This window comes from Corythoichthys intestinalis, chromosome 7 (genome assembly GCF_030265065.1).
Source record: "Corythoichthys intestinalis isolate RoL2023-P3 chromosome 7, ASM3026506v1, whole genome shotgun sequence".
Classification (NCBI taxonomy): Eukaryota; Metazoa; Chordata; class Actinopteri; order Syngnathiformes; family Syngnathidae; genus Corythoichthys; species Corythoichthys intestinalis.
The window spans coordinates 51,387,009-51,408,660 of record NC_080401.1 but is presented as its reverse complement, the minus strand read 5'-3'; the positions used below and the strand labels follow the sequence as shown (position 1 = coordinate 51,408,660).

The 21,652-nt window shown below is 39.0% G+C and overlaps 2 protein-coding genes across 2 annotated transcripts in view; one reads left to right on the top strand and one right to left on the bottom strand.

Annotated features, from left to right (window-relative positions):
• Positions 1-2,719, bottom strand: part of slc9a7 (solute carrier family 9 member 7) — a 66,018-nt gene extending 63,299 nt beyond the window's left edge. Inside the window, exon 1 of the mRNA XM_057840644.1 lies at positions 2,554-2,719. The gene's annotated coding sequence lies outside the window, so the exon portion shown is untranslated. The remainder of the gene's footprint in view (positions 1-2,553) is intronic.
• Positions 2,085-20,994, top strand: rp2 (RP2 activator of ARL3 GTPase). Its single transcript, XM_057840642.1, has 6 exons — positions 2,085-2,378; positions 3,574-3,849; positions 8,920-9,312; positions 13,614-13,728; positions 15,711-15,796; positions 20,214-20,994. Exons 1-6 carry the CDS (start codon positions 2,217-2,219, stop codon positions 20,295-20,297), a joined length of 1,116 nt encoding a protein of 371 aa, XP_057696625.1. The 5' UTR covers positions 2,085-2,216; the 3' UTR covers positions 20,298-20,994.
• The last annotated feature ends 658 nt before the right edge of the window (positions 20,995-21,652 follow it).

The following is a 21,652-nucleotide window of genomic DNA, read 5'->3' as shown; positions in this document are numbered from 1 at the left end:
CTGCCACACCACACATAAAATATTATTGGTTAAGGGTAAACACATTATCTACACAGCTGTGAGAGAATATGTATATTAAGAATAATATATCATATTCGTTCATTCGCTGCCATCTCTCCCACTTCAAACGGATCGAACGTCTTTGGCCGTCAGTGACAGCCAATGCCAGGCAATGAGGTAATTTTGGGCCATTTAAGGTCATTTGATGTAGTATGGTTTGGAACATAAAATGATTTCTTCTATACATATGTAAATGTTGTAGATTTGATGTTGTATGATTTGGATAATGAGATGCTCAGAACAATACGCATTCGGAATGAAAAACACTTCTTTACTGTAATCGACCGCGATAGGCGTCCAATCCATTTTCACTGTGTTTGTAGCAACAAATTATTTCAATTTTATCTTATTATAGTACAGGTCATCTCCGGTTTACGAACGAATTCCGTTCCTACATGTGCGATGTTACCCAAATTTCAGCATAAATCAGAATTAACCCTTTAATTATCCTGAAATACCCCCTAAATCTCAAAATGACTATCCAAAAACATGTATTATATGTCATTGTACTGTCCTCGCCAAGACGTTGGCACTAAATTCTAGCTAGACAGTGAGCTAAACTGTAATCTTTCCCCTCTTTCTCTCGCTCGGCTTCACGACTTTTTTGTGGGAACAAATGCGCTCTTCCTCGTGTATGCGCGTGCGCTCTTCTTCGTGTGCGCAAATACGTTCTTAGTGTGTACATGCGTTCTTACTGGCGTGCGTACTACCTGATCTACGCTTCCTGCGCCGAAATAAAAGAATGCATCACAAAACAAAAGTCAACATCGCAATCAAATACACATTTCTCCAAGTGGTAGAATAGTCATACTAATAAAATGAAGTAAAAAATAAGATACTGTGAGGTACAATGAGTTAGTGTTTACGTGGAAAAAACAAAACAAAAAATGACTGGAGACAAAATGGCAGACAAGGCTCTGGTGTCATAAAGTCGAAATCACGTATGTTGGGTATGTCATAACCCGGGGACTACCTGTATAACTTAGGCCTAATACACCATTTTTGGCCAATTTTTTGATATTGTGCGACAATATTTTATTCAAGTCTTGTATGAAACAATTTTTGTAAACATGAAAAATCACACGCACCGCAACGCTGTTGAATAAACTGACATAATTCAAATGGAATGCAATGCAAGGTGTTTTCGTGACTATTTGGTTTTTATATTTCGCGACACCACCACAGCTCAAGTTACAGGAAGCTGTGCAGGTTTGCATTCTTCAAATACAATCGTAACAAGCCACTACACAAAAGCTCAACCCGCATTTAAGGTTTATCTGGTTTCCATTTTGGCTAACTTTCACTGATGTTCACCCACACAGCGTACCAGACCATGATTCATGGAATTGATTGCATATGTCTAAGTTTTTTTCCTGGAATGCATGCAAGCTAAAAGATAAAATACTTCCCTTGTCCAACAGTTCAATTATTTACTTTTATTTACCTAATGTGAAAGTTAAATAGCATGCAGGGTGATTTGAAGTCATGTGGTTAGCAAACATCCTTCAGACTGATTAGCTTTATCAATTTAAACTGCAAACTAATCTACTTGGCGCATTGTTTTTGGATGATTTTTAAGATTGCATGACTTCCCTAATATTTGTATGTACATTACAGTCATTTTATGACCCTTTTAAAAAAAAAAAAAAAAAGAATATCAACTCGGGGTTGTTCATTTTTCTGGGTGCAACAGCTGCTTCTAATTGTAAAGGAAACACCCAAGAAGGCATGACAAAAGGTGCATTCGGAGTAAATGGTAAATGTGATGTTTAAAACAATAGCGATTGGTTAACCATAGTCCAAGAATGTGACTGTGATTTGAAAAATAAAATAATATGTCAAATGAATATTTTAAATATTATCCAAACATATAAACGAAACAACAGTCTTTAAATTATGCATTTATAAAAGAATATTCATTTGTGCTTTCTTGAAAAGTGGTCTGTGAATGTATCACAAGCGGCACACACCCTCACTATAAAATCGAGAGCTGTGATTGGCTTCTGAAACACCCTGCTCTGAGATGATTGGTTGCCAACCCCAGAAGGAGAAACGGGAAGGAGAAAAAAAATCGTGTCAACTAAATCTCACGCAACCTTGTGCCACACGTAACTTATCTGCAAAGCCCGGTGAAAACAAAACAATATCGATACAAAATGGGGTGCTTTTTCTCGAAAAAATCCAAACGAAAGTCGCCGGACGAGCGCGCGCCGACGACGACGACGGTGGAAACTACGACGACAAGCAACGCGGTTCCCCTTGGCAACAACACGGACGAGGCGGCACCGAAGCAGTACAGCTGGGACAAGAGAGAAAAGGTTCTGCAATTTTAACCACAATTTTGAAATACACGCCGTATTTATTTATTTATTTTTTAAATCATTCTTTTTGTGTCTGCGTGGGGAGGTGAATATGTAAAAGTGACACTTGGCAAATGGCGAATGATTCGATGGATGCGTGTTAGCACGGATATTACTCAGATATGAGCTTTACCTGACTCTTGTAGCGAGCAGGTGCACTCGGTGGAGCTGTGTTTTTACTTGCAAGGCTTTTGACAATTCCACTCGAGATATCGGCTTCCCTGTCTCTCACTCCACGTAACATTTAATCCCATTAGAGGATTTCAAAATACACGTTGCTTCACCGCGTTTAACCTGACCGTCAATTCAACTTCCGGGTTGGTGACTGCACGTTATAAAAGATTTTTCATTATTTACTCAGCAAAAAAATCCAGGCTTTTATTTAGTTCCAGTATTAAAACTGTATGAAAATTTCTATGGTGTTTGACAAGCGCTTATATACAGTGGGGCAAATAAGTATTTAGTCAACCACTAATTGTGCAAGTTCTCCCACTTGAAAATATTAGAGAGGCCTGTAATTGTCAACATGGGTAAACCTCAACCATGAGAGACAGAATATGGAGAAAAAAAACAGAAAATCACATTGTTTGATTTTTAAAGAATTTATTTGCAAATCATGGTGGAAAATAAGTATTTGGGCACCTACAAACAAGCAAGATTTCTGGCTGTCAAAGAGGTCTAACTTCTTCTAACTAGGTCTAACGAGGCTCCACTCGTTACCTGTATTAACTCATTATCGGTATAAAAGACACCTGAAAAAGAAATTAGAAGTATAAAAAATGTTATTTATATACAAGCACTTACCATGAGGGCTGAAGTCTAGTGACGTAACGAATACGCGAGCTAGCTGAGCAGGAGGAGGGAGAGAACGGGCAGCCATACATACACTGTAACATTAAACGAAACGATAGCGTAACATTAACAAACCAGTTTTCAGTGTAAGTAAACTGGGGGGCATGGTTAATGTTCACTTGTAAGCACAAATGATTCGGATGAACTTCGATACAAAATTCTATCACAGGAGACGAGCATGTGGGCACTTTATGTCCAACTTTTTGCCTATTAACATATCCATGTTTATTATCATTATCTTACCGTTTTTTCTTTAGTAATAATGTATAATTAAGACGGACCACATGTTTGCTCCACCCAGGTGGACCCCAAGGACTACATGCTGACAGGCCTCAAAGACACGACAGCGGGTCGCCTCCCAGGAAAGCTCAACGGCCAGCAGTTTGTCATCCAGGACTGCCACAACTGTGACATCTACGTGTTCGACCACTCGGCGGCCATCACCGTGGATGACTGCATCAACTGCCGCATCGTCCTGGGCCCCGTCAAGGGTAGCGTCTTCTTCCGGGACTGCAAAGACATCCGCTGTGTGGTGGCATGCCAGCAGTTCCGCACGCGGGACTGTAAAAAGATGGAGGTAATGCTATTGTTGATATTTTTTCACAAGGGATGTCCCCGATCCAAACACGTGATTGGAAATCAAGCCCGGTCATGTGATTTCCAGAGAATCGGAAACTGGGAAAAAAAGATCTGGTCCTAAAATGTTTTTTTTTTTTTTTTTTTGTAATTTATTTGAGTATTAACTCATTGGCAGGGAAATAGGATCCCTCAGTGCCAGCCTTCCCAGTTGAAATGGAGTTGATGTCTATCACTGTCAGTGGCAGTAGATGACTTGCAAGCAACACAATAATTCAGAGCAAGGGCGGAATTTAGGGGGGAGCTGGTGGTGTGACCGGTTTGTGGTCGTAAAGTGGCCGGGGTTGGGCGAGGGGAGGGTCAAAGAGAAAGGTAAGATGATGCGCAGAGTTGTGATATAGTGTTCTAAGTGTTAAAATATCTCTGTAAGCCATCCTCCGCTTGGCCGGTTTCCTGGATGGGCCTGCAAAAAAAATTCCAGACACACACCGGATGATCATCATGAGGGACCTGCGAATATTTGTCCACAAGCACCCAACCCCCCGGATGATCCACTCGGGGGGAGTCCCGCTCTTCGCACCTGGGCCCTGTTCATATTTGTTACACCATAACCTCAGCAGAGGTATAGACCCTACCCACGTGACGTCACAACTCCGCCCTCCTGACTGGTGCCGCCCAATTGTCCGTCAACACATCGTGTTTACCTGTTACGGCTACGTACATTCCTCCTATTTACGGCGTGTTTTTCTGCTCGTTAACATTATTAATCAAAATGGTGAAGGCGTGTGTGGCGGTCGGTTGCAATAACAGAGAAGATAGAAGGAGAGACTTGAAGTTCTACCGGATTCCGAGAGACCCGGAGAGGAGAGAGCGAGATGGGCTGCTGCAATTCGACGAGAAAACTGGGCTCCAAACGATTACCACAGATTATGTAGTAGTCATTTTATATCTGGTAAGATGCATTTAATATATATTTAGAGGGTTTGGGGCTGACAACCACAATTAAGATCATTGCTAGGCTAATCGCCGACAACATACACGTATGTATGTAGTGAGAGTGCTATCGCTAAACCATATAAACATTAAAAGCCCTAGCTCCATTGACAAATGACATGAAATACATTAGACTTGACAGTGGATGTTAGCAAGAACAAAAGATTTTGAATTGAAAATTTCGTAACTCACCTTTCCAAACACAAGATAGATTCCTGCCGAATTTTCGAATTTTCGTGGACGAGGACCTGTTTCACCCAACCAGCAACGAAGTATTTATAAGCCTCCAAGCTCTTAAAGTTTTTCAAACTTTCGTGAGAATAGGCTGATTTTGTGTGGACAAGATAGTTTTAAATATCAGGGTAGCTAGCAGATGTCTGGCAAATACGGTGCAGACAGCGGGTTGAAAAACATCGATTTAGGCATCAAATATGGATCTGGCGAATGGAAAAACTGAAGCTTTTCCACATAACGCCTTTTATGCAACGCATCAAGTGAGTTTACGGCATCCGAAAGCACCGGGTCTTCTATGAAATGCATTATAAATTGCTCGATCAATTGAGACCATTGATAATACAGACACAAAATGACGGACAAGGGGGCGGAACAATACAGCGATCACGTGATTTTGTGACGTCGGTGGGTAGGGTCTATAGATACAGTAAACAAAGTACAGTGCTACTTCTACATACAAAGTTAATTCGTTCCAGGATCTTGTTTGTAAGTCAAAATGGTCGTATGTCGAGCAGGATTTTCCCATAAGAATACATTATAATTCTATTAAGGTATATTAAATCCTTAATAAATGCTGCTGGTAGTATTGCAAATAGGGGTGTGACAAAATATCACAATGGTGATATATCGTGATATTTTGTATCCCAAAAGGTTATCGATATGCTCCTGCCAAGAATTGAGATATCGTTTTAAAAGTGTGTCAATGTCTAAAAAAATAAATAGAAAGGAACCAACAAGTTGCTACCAAAATCTTCCACCATAATAGTGTCTCAGTTAACTCTAAGGCTGCATTGACGGTGCACGACGCCCAATCCATTTAGACTGGGAACGTTCGTTCATTCGAAACCAGAGTATTCACTGTCATTCTGTCCGATTTTCAGGGCATTTACAGGTCATTTCCTGTTGAGTTTGAGTCACTGCCGATTCATTTGGGTGATTCCCAGGTCACTTCCTGTTCTGTAACTCAAAACAAACAGGAAGTGACCCATAAAATACCCCCAAATCAGCAGGAAGTAACTGAAAATCAACAGGTAAATGACCTTAAATAGCCCAAAATTACCTCATTTCCTGGCATTGGCTGCCACTGACGGCTATAGACGTTCAATCCGTTTGAAGTGGGAGGGTGGCAGCCACCCAGTTCAAATGGATTGGACGTCTACTAGTGATAAACTCCTTCCAATTCACAGCAGAAGCTTGTTTTTTTTCTGTTTATTAGTTGTTTGTAGAATATCCTACAATGATTTCCTGACCAATGTATCAATAATCGTTGTATCGCCATATCGTCAGATCATCGTTATCGTGAGCTTTGTATCGCAAATCGTATCGTATCGTGAGGTATCAAAAGGTTCCCTCTCCTAATTGCAAATGGCAATTACACAGAGTAAAACAAATAAATTATGAATAAAAAGCGGGATAATAATTTCTAGTGTGACTGATGTGTGTTGCGTGGTTTACCTGAAGGCACCGCCGAGCTGACTTGACAGTGAGAGAGGACATTTTGCTTTTACTTTGTTCAGCTGCGGCGGACAGTAGGCATGCTGTGTTGTACAAGTTCTGAAATAAATGTTTAAAAACCTAACGATTTTTTGGTGATGTTACCTCAATAGTAATTGTCACCTTAACTTATAAAGACTGGCGAACGGAAGTCGGAGGACGACCGTCGAGATCTTAGACATTCTACGGCCGTATTACCCGTGTAACTACGGCGCACACCACGCTCATATTTTTCTATCATTTCCACCTTCATTTCAGTGGTAAGCCTCACTTTTTTCACCACCTGCACTAACATTCTTCGAACTCATGTTGATTTCTCCCACAAGAAAATCCGCCATGCGTCCATCTTGTGGGAAAACAAAGAAACTGTGGCGGTGTCATGAATCGTCATATTTCGAGCATGTCGTCGGATGTAGAAACAAATGGCGATTCAAATTTTATGTCGGATGACGAAAAGATCTCATGTTGAAGCGATCATACGTCGAGGTACCAATGTATTTAAACTAAATTATCGCGTTAACGGGCGGTAATGAATTTTTAAAATTAATCACGTTAAAAAATTTGACGCAATTAACGCACATTTAAATGACAGTACTGTGAAATGCCCACTTGTTAATTGTGTTTTATGGAGTTTTGCCGCCCTCTGCTGGCGCTTGGGCTTCAGCACCCATGAGCATTGTGTAAGTAATTATGGCAATGGCGGGCTACTAGTTTATTTTTTTGATTTGAAAATTTTACAAATTTTATTTAAACCAAAACATTAAGAGGGGTTTTAATATAAAATTTCTATAACTTGTACTAACATTTATCTTTTAAGAACTACAAGTCTTTCTATCCATGGATCGCTTTAACAGAATGTTAATAATGTTAATGCCATCTTGTTGATTTATTGTTATAATAAACAAATACCTTCCTTATGTACCGTGTGCTGAATGTATATATCCATCTTGTGTCTTATCTTTCTATTCCAACAATAATTTACAGAAAAATATGGCATATTTTATAGATGGTTTGAATTGCGATTAATTGCAATTAATTAATTTTTAAGTTGTAATTAACTCGATTACAAATTTTAATCGTTTGACAGCCCTAATTTAAACTAAAATAATTTGCAACCTTATTTTGTTCTGCACAACTCGTTCTGCAAGTGAGAGGCTGTTCTCAGCAGTGGGAGCGGATTTGAGTGGACTCACTCAATGAAGAATTTGATAAAGAATGAGCATTTTTCTACATTATTCTTGTTTGAAAATATATATATATTTTTTTCATTATTTTTTTTTTAACCTGTCCTGTTCAGCTGTTTGACACGGACAATGGAAGTCTAAGTGCCCGGTTGGTCTGAACAGTTTTAATGTTTCACATTGAGAGTATGACATACTCCCATTGTGATCATTCTCCATACCTAGTTTATTAAGACAAAGCAGCGAACAGGAAGGGGTTATGGGGGAACAGAAGAAAAGAAACACAAGAAAAGAAAGAAAAGAAACACAAACAAACAACAACAAGAAATACATTGAACGTCTACACCACAGGTGTCAAACAGATTCCAGAAAGGGCCAAGTGGGTGTTGGATTTTGTTCCAACCGATACAACGCAGAGTTTAACCAATGAACTTCCTGCTGAAACAAGCAGCACCTGACAAAGTTTAACTGATTACACATGTAAAAGATCTAATTGGTTGGAAAGCAAACCTGCACCCACTTGGCCCTTTCTGGAATCGGTTTGACACCTGTGGTCTACACTAACTACTAATATGTTGGTGCTATCGTTAGCTAGATGTATTTCCGGTTGACACCATGTGGGGGGCCTGTCGACCAGGGAAAGAGGGGGATGGGGGTGGTGGAGTCTATAAGCTAAGTGGTTGAAAGCGGTAGAGTGTACACAAATCAGCTCTGTGATCTGGAACCTAGTAATCGTGTGAATCCCTTGTGAGTGTAAGCCCATTGGTGACCGCCCCATCGCCACTCCCGGCACCGGGACCCCCCACCCGAGCGCGCACTATCACATTCAGCCGCACGCGAGCCCCACCAAGCGCGTGACAGCCACGCAGACGACCGGAGACGCCACGCGGGCGCCAACCCAGGGCCACGGCCCCCACCCACCCAGCCCGGCGAGGGAGGGCTTGTTTGAAAATAATTAACATTATGAAGGTGGCATGGTGGGACAGTACCATGTTTAAAACTTTTTATTTTTTTTATATTTTGAACAACACATTTTTCGGTATCGGCAGATTCTCAAAATCAGGTGACTCGAACGCGGGAGCAAAAATATGTGATTGGGACATCCCTTCTTTTCACATCAAGTAGCTTTTTTTTTGTTTTTTGTAAAAGCTAATATCTGGTTCCCGCAGGTGTTCCTATGCTGCGCAACGCAACCCATTATTGAGTCTTCCACTGGCGTCAAGGTGGGCTGCTTCCAGTACTACTACCCCGAACTGGCTTTCCACTTCAAGGACGCCGGCTTGAGCATCTTCAACAACAACTGGAGCAACGTTCACGACTTCACACCCGTGGCGGGAGAGACCAACTGGAGTTTGTTGCCCGAAAGCGCCGCCGTACTGGAGTCGGTGCCGGCCCCTGGCGCGGATTCAGACTTCAAGGGGGTCCGCATCTCGGCGGACGCGGCACGCAGTATCGTGCCGCTGACCAAAGGGGGCCGGCGCAAGGACAGCGAGGAGTCCTGCCTATTTGTGTTCTTCGCTGGAGAGTATACTACCGCCAACGCACGCAAAATGATCGATGAGGTGAGGGAGCAGGCAAGGCTGTGTCTGTTTTTGTTTATGGTTTGACTAGGAGGGGCTGGCAGCGATTGAGTGATTCCGGTCAAAATGGATTGGACGTCCATAGCCATCAATGGCAGTGAAACATAATTACTCAATGCCAGCCATCCTATATCAAACTGATTTGTTGTCTTCTATCACTGTCAATGGCTGTGAATGAGTTATTATACTGGCAATTATTTCTTAAATATTTTAATGTGATTTTTTTTTTTTACCAGAAACATACAAACAAATATCTTTTGATTATTTATTTATCTATGAATACTAGCAGTGCAATGGTTTGCGGTTCAAAGCCGAACCGTGCGGTTCAATACGCCTTTATGAACCGCGCCTTTTCGGTTTTGCAATGAATTTATTCCGAACGCTTGTGGAATGAATTGGTCGAGCTATGTGTGCCTGTGTGTGACGGGAAGCACTGCTGTGGAGATATTCCCGCCCTGCAAGTAAATGTCCGATCGCTGTCAAGCACCTGTTTAATAGAAGCCGTGTAACGCCCTCTCTCGCTTACGAGCGAAGTGAAAGTGAAACAAGAGAGAAAACAAAGCTATGGCGAGCGGAGGAGTGGAGAGACCGGATTTTGAGGAAGCACCGGCTTCTTTCAAATCTGCAGTGTGGCTACATTTCGGTTTCCCTGTGGGCTACAATGTGGAGGGAGAGAAAATATTGGAAAAAAAAAAATTAAAACAATTTGCAAGCATTGCGCAGCGCTTGTTCCCTATGCTAACGGCAACACTTAGAACATGACTTCGGCACCTCAGCCGGCATCACCCACAGATATCACTTTCTCAGCGCAGGACAACCCCGAAGATGACACCAGTGAAAACACACGGCGGGCTTCGTTAATTTATTTGCAACGCTTGACCCGCATTAAATTGTTCCCTCGCGGACATATTTCTCCAACAACGTAATCCCCGACATTTATTAAATGGCACGCAAAGCCATCAAAAGATGATAGTGTCGCCCTGACCACTGATAGTTGGAGGTCCAGTGCTACAGAGTGCTACTACCTAACTGTGACGGTCCACTATAACGTTTCGGCAACGAGACGATGTGCGTTACAGAAAAGTCAGAGACACGGAGAGGGAAAATTGTTTGTTGTGACGCTGTAGCAAACGCGATGCTAGGCTAGGTGGCGCCAATATTTACTGACTGTAGCCGACAGCCTACAATCTACGCCTAGATATCTCATGCATATAGAACTGCATGCGAAATGACAGACTCGGTAGTGTTAGTGAACAGCCGCCATTTTAGAGCAGTAAACTTCTCAGAAAGGCTCTTTTGTAGTGAACCTTCCTAGCGAACCTAAGTAACTTTTTATCTAAAATACTCCTACTTTTTATCTAAAATACTCCTAAATCGGCACAATCTTGACTTGAGTCTATCTTTAAAGGATGAAACAGTTTAAAATTTTTCACATGTCGAAAGTAGACAGAAGGGAACTAATGCAAAAACGGGAGCAATTTTATCAACTTTAACGGTTGATTCACAACATTAAATGACCTCCAAACATAGCAAAGGTTACTATGTTTTTGTTTGTTTGTTTTTAAAAAATGAAAAAAAAACATGAAAGTGTTTTCTTAAAAGCAAAATAAAGGCAGTTTTTAAAAAAAGAAAGAAAAAAAAAAAAAGCAAAACGCACACCGAAACCAGGATCCCAAAACCGAGGTTCAAACCGAACTGTGGGCTAACTGAACCGTTGCACCCCTAATAAATACCGTAATTTTCGGACTATAAGCTGCCATTTTTAATCCTGTGGCTTATAGTCAAATGCGGCTTATTTGTTGATTTATTTGGGTTAATAGGTAACACTTTCTTTGATAGCTTCATCATAAGACCGTCATAATTATGACATGACACTACCATGGGCATTAATTAATGCTTATGACAATGTCATTAAGTGGCATCTGGCAAATTACACTAACTCCATTTATGTCCAGCTTGGATCTATTACATCCATTTAAAAGTGAGATCATTTGCTGGTTGACACAAAAGGACATATGTCATAAGCATTCATTAATGCTCATGGGAGTGTCATGTCATATTATGATGGTCTTATGACAGTCCTATGGCGCCCCTGTCACTGCCACTGTGTTACCAAAATACGAGGGGCACTCAAAAAGTAATGCACTCAAGTGCATTGCTCATACAGGATTTCTTGTTTGTATTTGGCACAAACATGATAGGACACACTTTTTTTGCGATTGTTATATGTGTTTTTCTTATTTTCAGATTTTTAAAGCATAAACTAGCTTCCAAAATGGCTGCCCATCTTGAAGCTCATCAGAAACAAAGAGCTGTAATCGAATTCCTTGTTGCAGAGGGAGAAACCTAAAACGATGATACCATAGACAATAGTTAGAGGTGTGCAAAATTTCCGATTCTTAGATTATTCGCGTTTCGGCCGTGGAAGATTCGAAAACGATTCACAAACATCCAAATTCCGATTACTGAAATATGCCAAGTAAAGTGGAAGTACAACACACTCAGCGCGCCGCGCGGTCAATGAGGAACGGAGCGAGAGTAGCTAAACATCATGCTTCTCATTACCCGGCCCCTCGGGTAATGCCAATACTCAACTCACGGCTCTCGCTCAACTCATGCCACGAGATAAAAAAACACAACAACATACCTGACTGCTGCCGAAAAGCTGCTACTCAGTACATCCACGTTACCGTAGATATCATTTATATAGGACTAGATGCAATATAGATTCGGTAGCGTTAGCAGCACACCTACAAAAAGCTAGATGCGGGCGTTAGTAAATGGCCGCCATCTTAAATCAGTACACTTCCCTGCAAGGCTGTTGTAGCGAACCTTCCAAGCAAACCTAATTAACTTTTTATCTGAAATACTCCTAAATCGGTAAAATATTGACTTGAATCTATCTTTAAAATAGTGTTAAAACTTTCACATGTCGAAAGTAGACAAAAGGGAAATTATGGAATAAGGGGAGCAATTTTAACAACTTTACGGTTGATTCACAACATTAAATTTATTGAATGTAGTTTAAAGCTGCTGATGCAGAATGGGGACTGGAGTTTTTTATTTACTGTTATTTTTGTATATTTGTTTACTGCTATACGTTAACTTGATACTGAAATAGTAGTTTGGTTTAGCCTGAGAGTATTTTTGAACAATTTTGGAACTAATGTACAAAACATAAAAAAAAAAAAAAAAAAAAAAAAAAAAGGAGCGGGGTGCATCAATAATCGTTTTATAATCGAATCGGAGCCTCTGAATCGTAATCGAATCGTTAGGTGCCCAAAGATTCCCAGCTCTAACAATAGTACTGTAAAAAGATGGGTACAGCGATTTAATAACAGTACTGAAGACCATGAAGAGGTAGGTAAAGCCAGCATAGCCGATAAGTGCCGTAGTGGTCTCCCATCCACCTCTGACGGGCTTCAAGAGGGGCAGCCATTTTGGAAGCTAGTTTAAGCTTTAAAAATCTGAAATAAGACAAACACATATAACAATCGGAAAAAGGTGTGTCCTATCATGTATGTGCCAAATACAAACAAGATTGGTAAAATCCTGTACGAGCAATGCACTTGAGTGCATTACTTTTTGAATGCCCCTCGTACCATAACTAGCAATTAATGAAACAACTAGAACAGTAACTGAAGAAACAGTTAGCACAGAACAGGAATTTTGATTTTTATTTGCATTTGTAGTGCTGCAATGCATGCTAGGAGGCATGCTGAATGACAACAGTGTTGACAGCAGGTGAAAGCAGATGTTGACCCCCCCTGAGGGAGCAGTGATGGCCAAATGAACCTTTTTGAAGCTTAATGTTGGTTCATTTGGTCCTATGGCCATGACTGCACATAGTTGTCTTATGATGCCACTGTCAAAGTGTTACCGGTTAATATCTTTTGGTGTAAATATCCCATAATACAGTGAGGACAGCTGCGGCTTATTGTCCAGTGCGTCTTATCTATGAACAAATGCCATTTTTGTGTCAAATTTGGTGGGTGGTGGCACATAGTCAGGTGCGCCTTATAGTCCAAAAATTACGGTAATCTTGACTGACAATGAAGAATTAGAATGAATGTAAAATCTATTTTGATGAGTTTGGTTGCTAATGGTAAGACTGTACGTAAGACTACATGTGTGTTGTGACTGAAAAGATTCCATTTATGCTCGCGTTGCTCTCAAAATCTGCCTGACTCATCAGGAAGTTTGGATGACTCTTTGCAATTCCTTCCGCACAATCACGGCAGATGTTTATGAGGCGCTCATCATCACTTTATCCTCTCACACAGGCGACAGCCAAAGACTTCGTGCTGATCCAGACCAAAGAGGTGTCGATGCGGCCCGAAGACGTCAAACGTGTCTTCCAGAACAATGCGGACGATCTTGTGGAGTGGATTAGCAAAGGTCGCTGAACGCTTTTCTCAAATTCTTTTCCGCCAAGTCGCTGTGTCAAATTCAACCTTTATTTTTAGCAAGCAAATGTCGCAGTGTTTTTTTAAATCTTTTTCGATGTTAAAAAAATATTACGTAGTAAGACAATATTTGAAAAACAAACTGTTAAATATGAGAAAAACTGATTCCAAATTTGACAAAAAAAATAGTTAATCATAAATATATTAAAACTGCAAAAACATAAGTAGGAAGGCAAAGATCTGGTTGAAAAAAAATAGTCTGGAGACAAAAATGAGTAAAAACATAAGAACTTGATAAAACTGTCAGAAATCATCTGACAAAAATGGACAAAACATGGCAAAAACTGATTGGAAAATGTATAAAAATTAGGGCTGTCATTAAATTTTTTTTAAACGAGTTAATTACAGCTTAAAAATTAATTAATCGTAATTAATCGTAATTCAAGCTTCTATAAAATATGCCATATTTTTTTGTAAATTATTGTTGGAATGGAAAGATAAGACACAAGATGGATATATACATTCAACATACGGTATATAAGTACTGTATTTGTTTATTATAACAATAAATCAACAAGATGGCATTAACATTCTTAACATTCTGTTAAAGCGATCCATGGATAGAAAGACTTGCATGGATAGAAAGACTTGTAGTTCTTAAAAGATAAATGTTAGTACAAGTTATAGAAATTTTATATTAAAACCCATCTTAATGTTTTTGTTTTAATAAAATTTGTAAAAATTTTCAATCAAAAAATAAACTAGTAGCCATTGTTGATGTCAATAATTACACAATGCTCATGGGTGCTGACACCCATAAAATCCGTCGCACCCAAGCGCCAGCAGAAGGCGACAAAACTCCAAAAAACACAAGTCACAAGTGGACATTGTGACACTGTTCTGTCATTTTAATCTGTTTGAGCGGGGCATGTGCGTTAATTGCGTCAAATATTTTAACGTGATTAATTTAAAAAACTAATTACCGCCCGTTAACGCGATCATTTTGACAGCCCTAATAAAAATTGAAAGATCAGAACGTAAAAAAAAACAAAAAACAAATACAGGACAAAAGTCAGATGATCTGTCAAGAATCTAAAATGGCAAAAACTGCTGACAGAGGAATTATACAAGAATTTTGTAAAATCATCTGACAAAAAAAAAAAAAAAACCTGACAAAAATCAGGCAAAACGTGAACCTAAAATGACTAAGATTATGACAAAAACTGACAAAATGAAATTAAAAAAAAAAAAAATCAATCTAGCAAAAATTGGGGGGAAATAATGAATATTTTCAAAAAAATACTTTAAAAAATAAAATCTTATTACTTTCATTTCAAAATCAGTGAAAACAAAACCTCTTGATGAAACTGGCGAAAAACTGACAAAACATGGCAAAAACTGATTTTTAAAGTTTACAACTGGAGCATCAGAACAAAAAATGTTGAACAAATACAGGATAAAAGTCAGATGAACTGGCAAGAAGCAAAAAATGACAAAAACTTTCAGAAAAACTATAGAAGAATTTTGTAAATTGTAAACCAAAAAAAATCCTAAATCAGACAAAACGTGAACTATAAGATTATGACAAAAACTCACAAAATATTTTTTTTAAAAAAGCAAAAGTCTTAAAAAAAAAAAAAAAAAAAAAAAATTGAATAAGTTGTATATTTTTCTAAAAAAAATGTTTACAAATAAAATCTTACTACATTCATTTTCAACGGTGTTCATTACTTCATAAGTGAAATATTAAAAGAATATCACAAATTATTTACTTTAGTCATTTTATTCACTAATCACAAATTAACTTTTTTTACAGATAAAAACGAATTTAAAAATATGTGATTGAATTTTTGATTACACAGCTTTAGAGAACAAATATCTACAGTACATGAATCAACAAGTATTAATCAAGAACGTAGCTGGCATTCCTTCTTCCTCCCTGCGATTTATTTAATTTGAATCTTTATCGCAAAGGTCCCGTCATCGCGCTGGAGTTTAACGGTGACGGCGTGGTAGAAGCCTGCAAGAACATCGCCAACGATGTGTTTAACGGCACAAAGGTTAGCATTCCTTACTATTTATTAGTGTTGCACCGTTGCACTAAATTGACATCACCCGTGAGTACTAAAAAATAACGTGCCGATGCCGCGCAGTAGACCCTACTCACGTGACGTCACAGCCACGCCCCCGCGCCATGTTGTCCGTATACTCGTCATGTTAATGCATTAGCGCTTCGTAAATTCCTCCTATTATGGCGTGTTTTTCTGCTCGTTAACATTAATAATCAAAATGGTGAAGTCGTGTGTGGCGGTCGGTTGCAAAAACAGAGAAGATAGACGGAGAGACTTGAAGTTTTACCGTATTCCGAGAGACCTGGAGAGGAGAGCGAGATTGACTGCTGCAATTCGACGAGAAAACTGGGCTCCAAACGATTACCACAGATTATGTAGTAGTCATTTTATATCTGGTAAGATGCATTTAATATATATTTAGAGGGTTTTGGGCTGACAACAATCGACGACAACATACACTCAGACGTTGTGAATGAACTACCTGAAAATATATAATTATAAGGGGATAATAAGACAGTTGTCATACAATTAATTTACAATTTCACTATTGAGGTCAAAAGCCAAAAAATAAATTCAACTAGGGACAATTTGGAGTAGTGCTATCGCACTTCATATTTATTACATATTATATATGTATGTAGTGAGAGTGCGATCGCTAAACCATATAAACATTAAAACCTCTAGCTCCATTGACAAATGACATGAAATACATTAGACTTGACAGTGGATGTTTGGAAAAACAAAAGATTTTGAATTGAAAATTTCGTAACTCACCTTCCCGAGCACAAGATTCCTGCCGAATTTTCTGTTTCACCCAACCAGCAACGTAGCATTTATAAGCCTCCAAGCTCTTAAAGTTTTTCAAACTTTCGTGAGAATAGGCTGATTTTTGTGTGGACAAGATAGTTGTAAATATCAGGGTCAGGCAAAGACGGCAAAGACAGCGGGTCGAAAAACATCGTTTTAGGCATCAAATATGGATCTGGCGAATGGATAAACTGAAGCTTTTCCACATAACGCCTTTTATGCAACGCATCCAATGAGTTTACGGCGTCAGATAACACCGGGGCTTCCATGAATTGCTCTATAACTTGCACGACTAATTGAAAACAATGAGAATAGGTCTAAAAAATACGGACAATATGGCGGCCGGATACAGCGACACATCATTTTGTGACGTAGGTGAGTAGGGTCTATATGTACATTTCGAGATCTGTTTTCCAACCGCCAGTTGCCCTACTCAAGATGGCCGCCAGCTATGCACGCCGCCATGAAAAAGGAGCACTTGTCGCCCTTACCAAGACCATGATAGACGTTCAATCATGTGGTGTCGAAAAATCCTTTTGCTGTGAATTTAAATGAATTTATCACTAGAAGACGTCAAATCCATTTGAAGTGGGAGCGAAACCATTGGCTGTGAATGAAGAAACGTTCATTCGCTACCAGTGTTGGGAATAACGCCGTTATAAATAACACTGTTACATGACGGCGTTATTTTTTTCAGTAACGGGGCAATCTAACTAATTATTTTTTCCGCCATTGCCGTTACTTACGTTCAAAAGTGGTGCGTTACTTACTTTGAATAAATTGAAGAAACTACCAGTCGTAGTGAGTCTACTACTCTGCTCTATTTATTTGTCATCGAAGACTTAGGGTGCGTTCAGGTTCATGACAATGAAAATAGTAAACACACATAGCCTTCCTTTGCAAGAACGATGGAGTTGCCGTTTTGTATTTTCAGATGAGTACTTTGAAGTATTTAGAAAAGATTTTAGCTGTCAACGGACGAGGGTTCGTTACCAGAATGACTATTACTGTTGTGATAATGTAGTACGTATTAGGGCCAATTAAAAGAAGGACTACGAGATCTAAGTCGTACTATTGCTACGAGAAAAAATGTATTATTAATGTAGCTGTAATCGGCTACACATTTTATGTACATGTACCGTAGCTGAGAGCTACGACATTAGCCTGGCGAATGAAATATTTCAAATGGATCTTTGTTATGGATTTTCCATAGAATTCGTAATGTATTGACAGGACACTGGGTGGCGGCCGATTCATAGGGGGCCTATCTCTGTCAAAGCTGACCGAGTGAAAACACAGACAAAGAGCTTTGTACGTTGAAAATTCTTGTGAATATATGCTTAATTCCTGTACTCTTTATGGATTAGGACATAAAACTGTCCCAATTCTCTGTTAAAAGCAAAAAAAAGGGCAGTTAGCATTTATTTTGCGTAAATATATCGAATGTGCTGCTAGTCTTTAAGCCACTGTGGCGCCACCTTATCACCACAAAGAGCTTTTCTACGTTGAAATTCTTGTGAATAAATGCTTAAATACCTGAAATCTTTATGGATATGGACGTGAAACAGTCTGGATTCTTGATTAAAAGCAAAAAAAAAAAAAAAAAAAAAACGGGCAGTTAGCATTTACTTTACGTAAATATTTCGAATGTTCTGCTAGTCTTTAAGCCAGTGTGGTGCCGCCTTATCTCCACAAAGAGCTTTTTATGTTGAAATTCTTGTGGATAAATGCTGAAATCCCTGAATTCTTTATAGATATGGACGTAAAACAGTCTCAATTCTTGGTTAAAAGCAAAAAACGGGTATTAAGCATTTATTTTAGGTGAATATTGCGAAGTATAATGCCATTACTGTAGCGGCTAATTTCTCCCATTGATTTTTTCATCACGTTTTAAAATGCATGCATGGTACGAAAAATATAATAATTTCCTTGAATCCTCGAACAAATCACTTCTGAGACCATCCTTCCTGTTTTTATGCGGTAAAGCTTTCGTACTTTTTCAACCTAAATCCGGCGTTGGGTCGCTGCATGTGTTTGAGAAGAACTAAGACCAACTGCGAATAACCGAAGCGGAGTGTGGGATGGCCCCCTACGAAAAGGCGTGCCGCAGTGTCAGGGTAATCTGTCCGGTCAATATAATTATGAAGTCTCTGGATCTTCTTGAAAAAAATTGTGAAAAAAAAATCTAATTTATCATGATATGAAGCAATTTCGCCGCGGCACGACATGGTGAGGCTGTCCGACTCTGATGCAGCCCACCCGCACAACTTCAAAAAAATCCTAGGGGAAACCCTGGCATCGGCACAGTATCGGCACCGGCCAGTACTATACAGCTGGGTGTCTGAATCGGTATCAGGAGCCAAAAAATGGTTTCAGTGCAACACTACTTTTTCTGCTCATTTTCTCAAACATTTACTTTGAATGTATATGGCGGAAAACACTCGGGTGACTTGAAGTTCTGCTCTGAGACCCCTAATTTGGCCAAATTTCAAAATTGTTCGATATGCATGTGTGATACATCATTGAAAAGCTTAAAATCTCAATTTTCTGGGGGAAGAAAAAAAATTGAACGTGTGGGCATTTAAAAAAAAAAAAAAAAAAAAAAAAAATTACACAGCAAAACCCTAACTGGAGGCGAGAGCACACAAGAGCAGAATTAAAGACGCCACGATTTTAAATGAGATATTATCGCGTATCTACCTTGTTTCGATCCAAAAACTCCATGTAGCATGTATCACCGAGTGTCAAGACACAGCTGTGAATGGCCAAAGCCAGATTTGTGGGGGATTTTATGGGTGAAACATGGTGATATAACAAGGGTCGCGATGCAGAAATCGCAGACAACAAGGAGTGGTCGAGATTTTCTTTTTCATGTAGTTACCCTTTTAAACGTTATGTTTCAATTTTCCTCTGTTTGGATCGATTATTTATCATCTTCCATATCGGGGAAAATGCGACAATAACAAAAAAAAATACAATTAAGCGATAGTTATGAGGCAGATATCCGGGACTTTTTTACAGACGCTAATTTTTTCATTGTGACGTAATTTGTTTAAAAGTTTAAAATATGCGAGTGAATATTTTTTTAAAGTTGTTTTCTTTTTTTAAACTAAATATTAGACATCAATTAATGATTCTAAGCTAAAAATGACAGACATTTTGAATAATAAATGTAGGTACTTATCTTCTTTTTATGGGTAGGTTGAAACAAAAGCGGTTGTGCGACGTCTGTAAACGGGGGTTTTTAGGGTAAAACGGACAAATTAAAAATAGTTCGGGGGCTTCATGCGCCATGAATCTGCTATGGCAGCATTTAGACATTTTGTTCGATCAAATACAACAGTTGTTTTGGCTTAAAATACAGCAGTTTCTTTTAAAGAGGAGTGCAAGAACAGAAACTGCTTTTTCAGTCTTGTCTGTGTTTTCCGCCATATACTAACACCAGTGTTTTGATTTACAAACGAGGGTGCAACACTACTTTTTCTGCTCATTTTCTCAAACATTTACGTTGAATTTATATACTAATACTAGTGTTTTGATTTACAAATGAGGTCACAATACAAAAAACGATTGTAATTAACCAGCTACACCTCCTCAGGTTTTCGTCTCGGACAACAAAAACACATCGTCCCGCGACGTGGACAACTTCTTCAACTTCGCCGACATGCAGATGGGCTTGTGAGGAGTTGGGCAATACATATTTGGACGCTGTTTTCTTTCCTTTCTTGTTGCACTGCTACAATCAGTGTGGGCCACACCTGCTGCTGCTTTAACCACAAAACCACTGGTGGAAACACACAAGCTAGCTTTGAATGTACAGTGCGGACACCCTATCTTGTCATTTATCGGTCATTCACTCAACCGGTGCAAAATGAGATTCACGTTCATGCTGTTTAGATTTAACCACTTTCTGTTTGTTAGCTGTGTACTCTCACGCTTCACTCATTAGCCGCCATTGACGGCGACGGATTGGACGTCTATCGCCGTCAATGGCACTGAAACATAATTGATGCCAGCAACAGGTAGACACGTGTTTGTGTGGATGTATTTAATTTCTATTTATTGTTTTCAAAGTTAGGAAAAAAAGGGTTCTTTTCACTGCCTGAAACATCCTGAGCACAAGAATGCCTCGTATTTATGTATAAATCTTTATAAAAACTGTATGTGTACAACAGCGTACGATGGACGGCACCCTTGGTTTACTCAGAGAAATTATTAACTTGCTGGTCTTTTTATTTTATGTAGGCCGTCATGTGATCAGTCTTTTGTACAAATGTGTTTTATATGCTTTGTTAAATGTTTTTGTATAGAGAGAAATCGATGTTCAATGCTGTACGTTTTTTTTAGTAAAAGTTTACATTTGTGACTTTTTGACTTCCTCTCGAGCACAATTCAATCGTGAATCACAGCTTTCACTTCTGCCTGACAATATGTCGTCCATCATAATATGCAATGGATCACTTATTTAGTGTTTAAATACACAGTTCTTTGAAAGATTCAAGGAAACTGAACTGTAATGAGTGACTTTTTCACATACGACAATAGCAAATTTTACTTTTTTTATGATCTCTCCAATTTCAATACATTTTTTAATAGTAATAATTTAGAACACAAAGTTGCCAGGCGGTCATAACACACAAGGAAACAAAAATTACAATATTTTAGTGTAATTCAGTCCTTTTACAATACTGAAAAAAAGTTATGATTCCAAAATGGACATTCATGAATGTAAAACTGGAACATACTTGGATTTATAAGATTGACTTTTTTAAATTGTCATCCCTGTTAGTCTTTACGCAGAAACAAAATTTGCATGAATTTATCCTAGGTTACGATACACTGATATTTATTGATTGCAAAGCCTGACGGTAGAAAAGCCACCAGCAGCTTACAATGTTTTGGGGAAAAAAATGTTGAGATGACAGGAATTTTGAAACTCACTTTACGTGTTATTGTAAGTCAGTGTCAGTTATCAACAATACTTAAATGTAGTCTTACAAAAAGGCTGTCTTTTGGCTGTGCATTGCAACAACAATG

What these genes read in the sequence shown, in the direction of transcription:
- rp2 (XM_057840642.1), top strand. Translation starts at nt 2,217, where the DNA reads ATGGGGTGCTTTTTCTCGAAAAAATCCAAACGAAAGTCGCCGGACGAG. An exon ending in TGTGGAGTGGATTAGCAAAG is followed by an intron (nt 13,729 to 15,710) that starts GTCGCTGAACGC and finishes TTTATCGCAAAG; the next exon opens with GTCCCGTCATCGCGCTGGAG. An exon ending in ATGTGTTTAACGGCACAAAG is followed by an intron (nt 15,797 to 20,213) that starts GTTAGCATTCCT and finishes ACACCTCCTCAG; the next exon opens with GTTTTCGTCTCGGACAACAA.